The sequence below is a fragment of the Lepidochelys kempii genome, chromosome 4 (assembly GCF_965140285.1).
Source record: "Lepidochelys kempii isolate rLepKem1 chromosome 4, rLepKem1.hap1, whole genome shotgun sequence".
Classification (NCBI taxonomy): Eukaryota; Metazoa; Chordata; order Testudines; family Cheloniidae; genus Lepidochelys; species Lepidochelys kempii.
The window spans coordinates 1,886,690-1,895,446 of NC_136383.1; the positions used below are offsets into that span (position 1 = coordinate 1,886,690).

At 51.3% G+C, this 8,757-nt stretch overlaps 1 protein-coding gene across 1 annotated transcript in view; it reads right to left on the bottom strand.

The window, feature by feature from the left end:
* The window catches only part of ARL9 (ARF like GTPase 9), a 34,592-nt gene extending 26,290 nt beyond the window's left edge, over positions 1 to 8,302 (bottom strand). The window contains exon 1 of the mRNA XM_073340187.1: positions 8,033 to 8,302. Coding sequence (XP_073196288.1) covers positions 8,033 to 8,206 — 174 coding nt within the window. The 5' untranslated portion in view covers positions 8,207 to 8,302. The remainder of the gene's footprint in view (positions 1 to 8,032) is intronic.
* Positions 8,303 to 8,757: the final 455 nt, after the last annotated feature.

The following is an 8,757-nucleotide window of genomic DNA, read 5'->3' on the forward strand; positions in this document are numbered from 1 at the left end:
AAGTGGGAGCTGTTGGGGGCTGAACTCTTAAAATCCAGCTCTGGCTTTTTTTATTCCTTGTCTCCACTGTCTGTTACATGAGCAGGTGCCATTTGGGGGTTCCCAGCTCCATCGCAGGCTCCACAATCGCCACTAGGTAACAGACGTGGCAGAGTTCACTGCTGATGAACAGAGCTCAGAACTAAACTACAATAAGCAGATGCCAAGTTGTAGGCTTAGTGAGGCTAAATATCAGCTCAATCTCTCGCTCTCCTCTCTTTTAACGGGTACCTCATTCATAATCGCTGTCGTTTCTAAGGAAGGAGCAGCCTGCAGCCAGCATTTCACCAGAGCATTAGCATTCGTAACGGGTTACCGACTCAATTCAAGGGAGGCCTGACAGTGGGGGGAACAAGCGGAATCACAGCTTGTTCGGCTCAGGTCAGACATGAGCATCTGGACTTGTACACCCCCGTTATACTGTGAGAACAAAAGTTGATACAGCAGCTGGATAAGTTCATGGAGGGTAGGTCCATCAGTGACTATTAAGCAGGATAGTGAGGGACGCAATCCCATGCTCTGAGCGTCCCTAGCCTGTTTTTGCTGGAAGCTGGGAATAGGCAACAGAGGATGGATCATTCAATCATTGCCCTCTTCTGTTCATTTCCTATGGGGCACCTGGCATTGGCCGTTGTAAGATGACGGAGTACTGGGCTAGATAGACCATTAGTCTGACCCAGTCTGGCCGTTTTTATGTTCAGCTATTGCATTTGCAGGTGGCTGACTGGGATAGGATGTGATGTAGAGGAGGCAGAAGAAACCTGAACTGAAGCACTAGCTTGGTGTGGGTTATTTCTGTAAAGCAGCCTCTGACCCAGTTCTACCTAACACTGGCCAAACCAAACCACTTCAACAACTAGTTAAGCTCTGCTCTTTGGGGTAGTAAGAGGAGATCACAGAACTCTGCCTGCTTGTAAATGGGTGATATTGCTGAAGACAGCAATACAAAACATTTCATGCCTTTACTTCAGTGACCATTACTGCTCTTGGAAGTGATGAGTCAGCAATCGCAAGAGCTCGGCGCTATCCCAGCTCTCCCACAGCCGGTCTGTCTGAACTAGGAGGTGGGTTTTAGGCAGCGTATGTTAACTCACCCGTCTTTCCTCTCGCCGAGATGCAAGTTAACTAACACCTTCCACCTCCATCAAGCAGGTCCAGGTTGATCCCTGGGGGTAGCCATGCATCTCAGAGGCACCATCACAATCCTGAGCCCCTCCTAAATGTGCTGCCAACCAAGCCAAGCTGTGTGGTGACACACATACATTCACAAGAGACCACTGGTTGAGCTCACAGGAGCCATCTGGCTGGGAATCATGGCCGGATTATGGCCCAGAACTGCACAGTAGAACAATTACTACTGTACGAGCTGCATGCATTAACCCACAGTGCCACCTATACGCCAGCCTCTACACAATCATCAGAGCTGCAGCCTCTCCTCTGCCTTCATTCACTAACCCTTCCCTTCCCAGAATGGCTACTGGCCTTGTTCTTGAGGCATTAGCCAAGGTGTTTCTGTGTGCACCCAGCCGAGGCCCCTATGCAGGCAAGTCTCCCATTGGCTTCAGTGCGAGTTCTGCCCAAGACCTAAACAAGGATGGGCCTTGTGGGGTTTCTGTGGCCAGACTGCCTGCAGCTTTCAAAGGTGTGTGAACCAGTGTTCCACCATATATCCAAGTAGGCAAGGACTGAAGAAACTCTGGACAGGAGGGTTCTGCTTTATTACACAGCTGTATCCAGAAAACAAGAAATAGCAATTGCCACTTGATTAGTCACTGTGCATCTGTCCAGAGATCTTAATGTGGATGGAGCCTGGGGCTGCTAGAATGAGGAGGGAAGGATGCACCCTGGCAATGGCACCGAGGTAGCACAGCCCCTTAGACGGGACTATGATGGCCAGGCAGGCAAGGGCGATGCAAACACGGCCTTGCAGGAGCAGAAAGAAGGCACGGCAGCATCGATTAGACACCGAGGTGAGAAAAGCCACTTGTGCACACAGAGGTTAAGCCGCAGAGCTGTGGGGTTCTTTGTCCAATCAAACCTCGTGTGAATGGTAGTTTCAATCTTATAGTGTATTCAGGGGACACCCCAAAGCACGTGTGAGATCTGGAATGGACACAGGTGCTGAAATCTACAGCCCTCAAAGCTCTGCCAGCTACCTCTAGAATAGGGGTCTCAAACATGCAGCCGGCAGGGTTATTTGCTGCAGCCCGCCAAGCTCCCCGCCCCCCCGGAGTTATTTCCTGTGGCCACCAAGCTCCCCTCACCCGCCGCCCTCCCTCCTCCCCAGTGCACCGCGTCTCCGCTCCTCTGCCTACCTCCAGGCACTTCCTGCCACCAAACAGCTGTTTGGCAGCACTTAGCGCTTTTCAGGAGGGAGGAGCAGGGAGCTGCGGGCTCACGGGAGGAGGCGGAGAAGGGGTGGGGATCTGAGGAAGGGGTTGGAATAGGGGCCGGGAATGGGTGGGAAGATGCAAGGCAGGGGCTCATGGAAGGGGTGGAGTGCGGGTGGGGCTGGGGGCAGGGTGGGGGACTTTTGTATCTTTATATGAAAAGGTGTCAGTGATGCGGCCCTCGGGCCAACGTACTAGTCCTCATGTGGCCCTCGTGGTGATTTGAGTTTGAGATCCCTGCTCTGGAAGCTGTTGGGATGATTAATTACAGAAATAGAATTATTTATAGAAAAATGATCCACACTCCTCTCTTACTGCTGGCTCATGATAGCTGGATGACAGCTTGCAGAAAAGCAGTGCAGAACAAGGGTTAGTGCATGCAAGAGAGAAGACGGGGGCCAGTCAGCCAGTCACTTACAGGCTCTGCAGCTTTGGCGCATACAGTTTCATAACATGGCAGAGTGTAGATGGAAGAGTGCCTCAGGCCACAAGACACAGCAATGAATCCTTCCCCCGCTTCTACAGTCTCATCTCCACTCCTCACTTTGTATTTCTGGTTGCTCTCTATCACCATCCAAAGACAGGAGCTCCTTGCTCATTTCATTGCATCTCAGCTCTGCATGTGTTAGTCTTGTGGGTGGAGAAATTTCTTCATGATCTATGTTCCCAGAATGGTTTTCATCAAATGGCTGATCGGTTCACTAGCCCCCGGCCAGCTAACTACACACGACAGCAAACCAGCTCCCCAGCAGTGACAGCACATGGGCTGCAGCAGATGTCACTGTATCATCAGTCCATCCTTTCATTCCTAAGCAGGCAGAGACGCTTTGAGCAGGTTCACATGATGTCCTGGGCTAGTGGCGATGCCACCAGACCCTTGTATTTGGGGGGAGAAACAATTTCTATCTTGCAAAGGGAAGCTCTAGTTATCCTCAGCCTCCCCCTGAAATGTGCTGGGCTCGGGGTCACCTTTTGGAATATTTCAGCCTTCAAGGCTTCAAGGCTGAGTGTCAGGCCCCTCTATTCAAGCCAGCCCATCTTTACCCCCGTGGAGCTCCCTTTAATCACCAGCTCTTCCTTTCTTTCCCCTGCAATTGCCAGAGTGCCTATCTGAATTATTGCGTTTACCTTCTGCACAACACACAGATCCACCGCGATGGAATCCATATGAACATATTCAGTTCACGCACAACATGAAACCAGCAGTGTCTCCATGACTGTTAGTGGGCCAGTTTTGATCTCTATTACACAAGTGTAAGACTTGATTAACACCAATGACTTAAAAAACAAAACACAAAACCAAAAACCTATTGACTCCTCTGGAATTCCTCTGGTTTAAGAGAAGTTAGAATTGCACCTTGGATGTCAGGGTGAGCCAAAGCTGTGGCTCTAGGGTTACAGGTAATCCCCTGAAAATGTAACAAGTGCTCTCTTGGACTATGGTCAGTTTCAGCAGTCAGTGCAATCAACAGGCAGAGGCACAGGCAGTTCATAAATGAAGAAGGAGTTTTATTTGGGGTGTGTTTTGGGAGGCCTGCCAAACAATCAGTGGGCCAACGAGATGCTAAAGGAGCACTCAAGAAAGAAAAGGCCGTTGCACAGAAATGTGAATGAATCCCTTGCATCAGTCTTCACTGCAGAGGATGTGAGGGAGATCCCCACAGTTCTTTGTAGGTGGCAAACCTGAGGAACTGCCCCAGACTGAGGGGTCGATAGAGGAGGTTTTGGAACAAACTGATAAATTAAACAGTAGTAAGTCACCAGGACCAGATGGTATCACACAAGCGTTCTGAAGGAACTCAAATGTGAAATTTCAGCACTACCAACAGGGACATGCAACCTATCACTTAAATCAGCCTCTGTACCAGACGACTGGAGGGTAGCTAATGCAACACTGATTTTTAAAAAGGGTTCCAGAGGTGATCTTGGCAATTACAGGCCAGTAAGCCTGAGTTCAGTACCAGGCAAACTGGTTGAACTACAGTACGAACAGAATCATCAGATGAACAAGGTATGTTGGGACAAATCAACACAGCTTTTGTAAAGGGAAATCCATGTACTTGTTTGGTGAGGTATGACAAAGTGGATATAGTGTACTTTGACTTTCACAAAGCCTTTGACAAGGTCCCTCACAAAAGGCTCTTAAGTAAAGTGGGCAGCATGGGATAAGAGAAGATTCTCATGGATCAGTAACTGGTTAAAAGATAGGAAATTGAAGGCAGGAATAAATGGTCAGTTTTCACAGTGGAGAGAGGTAAATAGAGGGGTCCCCCAGGGACCTGTAATGGGACGCGTGCTGTTCAACATATTCATTGATAATCTGGCAAAAGGAGTGAACAGTGAGGTGGCAAAGTTTGCAGATGATAGAAAATTTCTCAAGATAGTTAAGTCCAAAGCAGACTGCAAAGAGTTACAAAGGAATCTCACAAAACTGGGTGACTGGGCAACAAAATGGCAAATTAAATTCAGTGTTGATAAATGCAATGTAAATGCACATTGGAAAACACAATTCCAACTATACACAATGATGGGGTGTAAATTAGCTGTTACCACTCAAGAAAGAGAACTTGGAGTCACTGTGCATAGTTTTCTGAAAACATCCACTCAGTGTGCAGCAGCAGTCAAAAAGCTAACAATGTTGAGAACCATTAGGAAAGGGATAGAAAATAAGACAGTAAATATCATAATGCCATGATATAAATCCACGGGACGCCCACACTTTGGATACTGTGTGCAGTTCTGGTCACCCCATCGCAAAAAAAGTTATATCATCATCTGCAAAGGTACAGAGAAGGGCTACAAAAATATTTAGAGGGATGGAACAGCTTCCATACAAGGAGAGATTGAAAAGACTGGGACTTTTCAGTTTAAAAGAGAGAGAATTAGCGGGGATATGACAGAGCTCTAGAAAAGCATGTATAGTATGGAGAAAGTGAATAAGGACGTATTATTTACTTTCACATAACACAAGAACCAGGGGTCCACCAACAAAGTTAATAGGCAGCAGGTTTAAAATAAACAAAAGGAAGTATTTCACATAACAAAGCGGACCAGGGGGTGTTGTGGAGGCCAAAAGTGTAACTGGGTTGGTTCTAAAAAGAATTAGATACATTCATGGAAGACAGGCCTATATTAGCCAAAATGGTCAGGGACGCAACCCCATGCTGTGGGTGTCCCTAAACCTCTGACTGCCAGAAGCTAGGACTGAACGACAAGGGATGGATCACTTGACCATTGTCCTGTTCTGTTAATTCTCTCTAGGGCAGCTGGCATTGGCCACTGTTGGAAGACAGGATACTGGGCTAGATGGACCATTGGTTTGAATTAGTGTGGCCGTTCTCATGCGTGTATGTATTTATTTAGATTGTTTTAGTGTCTAATGTAAGGAGACTAGCCATGAGAATTTAAGTCCCCTTTCTATCCAGATGCTGGGCATGTGCCTCCACTCTTCCCTTCCCCTGACTTCACACCTGAGCTGGAGCCACTTCCCTCTCCAGGCATGAGTGCCGAAACACATCTATAAAGCCTCTCCTGTGAGCCTGGGTCTCAGCTGAGCAGAAACTCTCAGTTCCACTAATTTGTGAATGAAGCTTCTGTGACATGGATTTTAGCCCGCCAAACACTGTAGAGTGGAGCTGGGTCTGAAAATTGAGTGCAGTGGGTTGTGCTCTCTATGGTTACATTATGATATATAAGGAAGGCAGGAATTTTTTCTTTAAATGAGAAGTTCAAGAACTGTCTGCCCTGAAAGCCTCTTTGGCGATCTAGTGAAGCAGTAGGATTATGAAATCCTAACGCACCAAAGAAGAACAAAGCCCAATGCTTTTTCTACATGCAAGTCACACTTACAAGTCTAACTGAAAAATCACAGTGGCCAGTTAACTCAAGAGCTGTCTCTGCCCCGAGACCACCAAGTGCTCCACTAACATGAACCCACAGAAGCACATGGAGTCTTCCCAGTGGACTTGGATCAGGCCTTCCCTGGCTTTACATGACCACATGGGTCTGCACTTACAGATCCTGCTGTCCGAAATTACTCTAGTGTTTACTAAGTGCAGGATTTGATCGGGGGGGAGGGGGGAGAGAGGGGAGGACATTCAGAAAAGAAAGAAAGAGTAGATCCCACAAATGTGAACTTTACAATGATGGGCTTTTCCATTTCCTAGCCCCCATCCACTGCTGGGGAAAGCAAAGTTCAACTCCACTGACTTTAGCGGGGTTGTGCGATTTTATGCCAGTGATAAACTGGGCCCAATAACCTTCTTTATTTTTTTTAAGGCTTTTCAAACATCATTGTGGGCAGGTGGGAACAAGAGCCTGAGATTAACCTGTCAGATTCAAACCATGCTAATCCTTAACCTCTGAAGAATGCTCTCCTGCTCTCTGTGAAAGTCAGCCCTGCCTCTTCCTAGACAGGCAAAGCTGGGTTACCCTGGAAGAAATAAGTAGATACAGGATGGAGACAGCATATTGCTTATGGGTGAGATTTTCAAAAGCAGCCAGGGGAGTCAGGCACACACCGGTCCCCAGTGGTCAATAGGAACTATATGCCTAAATCACATAGGCCTCTCTGACACTCCCAGTCTGCATTTCTGTGTGAAGAGTTTGCTCCTGTACCAGAAATCAAGAGAGCAGCAGGAGTGTCTATGGTTTAACAGGTTTCAGAGTACCAGCTGTGTTAAGTCTGTATTCGCAAAAAGAAAAGGAGGACTTGTGGCACCTTAGAGACTAACAAATTTATTAGAGCATAAGCTGTCCTGAGCTACAGCATCTGAGGAAGTGAGCTGTAGCTCAGAAAGCTTATGCTCTAATAAATTTGTTAGTCTCTAAGGTGCCACAAGTCCTCCTTTTCTTTTTATGGTTTAACAGGAGCATAAGAGTGAACTTGCAGCCACCTTGGCACGGAAGGATTTGCATTTGATTAGTTCTGAAGCTGTGAACGGTGGGTCTTACATAGATAAAGCCCCTGTGGCTTAGTTACTAAAATAAACGTTTAATCTGTTGCCCGTCCATTACAGCAGGGCAGCTCCTCAATCCAGTACAAAGGGGACACACGAGCTGTCCCAGCGAGAGCCAAGCGAAGACTGTCCCGACGCGGAGCGAGCCCGCTGAAGTCACCAGCGGCAGCACGCCCTTTGCTGCGCCTGGCCCCAGGCCGCCCCTGGGCCGGGCAGGGCGAGCCAGCCCCCGCGGGAGAGGCGCTCCAGGCACCTCCTATTCTGAGCCGTCCTGCCACTCGGCACTAACAAGATTTCCCCCAAGGCCGCTCGGGCTTATCCTGCCTCGGCCTCGATAGCCCGGGGGCAGGCAGATCTCCTGGCCTGGCTGGCTCCGCTCGCCTGTGCCCGGGATTGCAGGGAGGCCTGGCCACACTCCCCCGCTCCGCGCGGCCCAGGAACGAGCTCTTGCCCCACACGCCCCGGCCGGTACCCCGGGGGCCGGGAAGAAGGGCAGGTCCCGCGGCTCCGGCCGGTGACCTCCGAGCGGGACCCCTACGTCCGTACGGCCCTGCCCGGCCACGGAGCAGCCGCCCGGGGGGGCGCCCGGGCCCCCGCAGAGCTCGCAGCCCGGCGGAACCCCGCGCCCGGCTCCCTGCCCCGTACCTGCTCCCCGGCCGCCGCGCAGGCTCCGCCCGCCCGCGGCTCCAGCGGCGGCTCCGGCGGCAGCGCTCGGCCCCCGGGGTCCCGGGCCAGGTAGCGCCAGGCGGCGTAGGCCCCGCCCGCGCCGAGCGCCAGGACCGCGCCCGCCAGCCCTGCCCGCCGCAGGCTGCTGCCCATCGCGGCTCTGCCCCGGGCAGGGCGGGACTCCCCGCCAGACGCCTGGGCGTAGCGCCGGGCTGCGCGTTCCCCGGCCGGAGCCGAGCGGGAAGGGGCTGTACCTCCGCCGGGCCCGCCCCGCGCCCGCCTTCGCCCCACCTCCCCCGCCGGCTGCTCGCTCCGTCCGGCCCCGGGTCCCCGCCAGCGTCCCCACCTCCTCCCCCGCCCGCAGCGCGCCCTTCGCCTTCCTCCTCTCGCCACCCGGCCGCCGACCCCGAGCGGCCAGCTGCGAGCCGGAACCGCTGCGGGGTGCTGCAGCAATCCCGCTGTGAAGGGCTGTCGTGTATTTTACAAGGGGGCCCCGGGGGTGTTTTCTTCATTCTCACTCCCTGTCACACCCAAGGGCAATGCCCAAAGCAGCTTTCAGTCAGGTCCACGTTCCCCGAGCAAACCCCGTCCCCAGCCCCAGCCGCTGCTTAAAACTTGACTCTGTTTCCCCGGGCGTGAACTGTGCTCTAGTGACACCATGGACAGGGGCGCCGGAACAATGGGGATCCTGGGGGTGCTGAGAG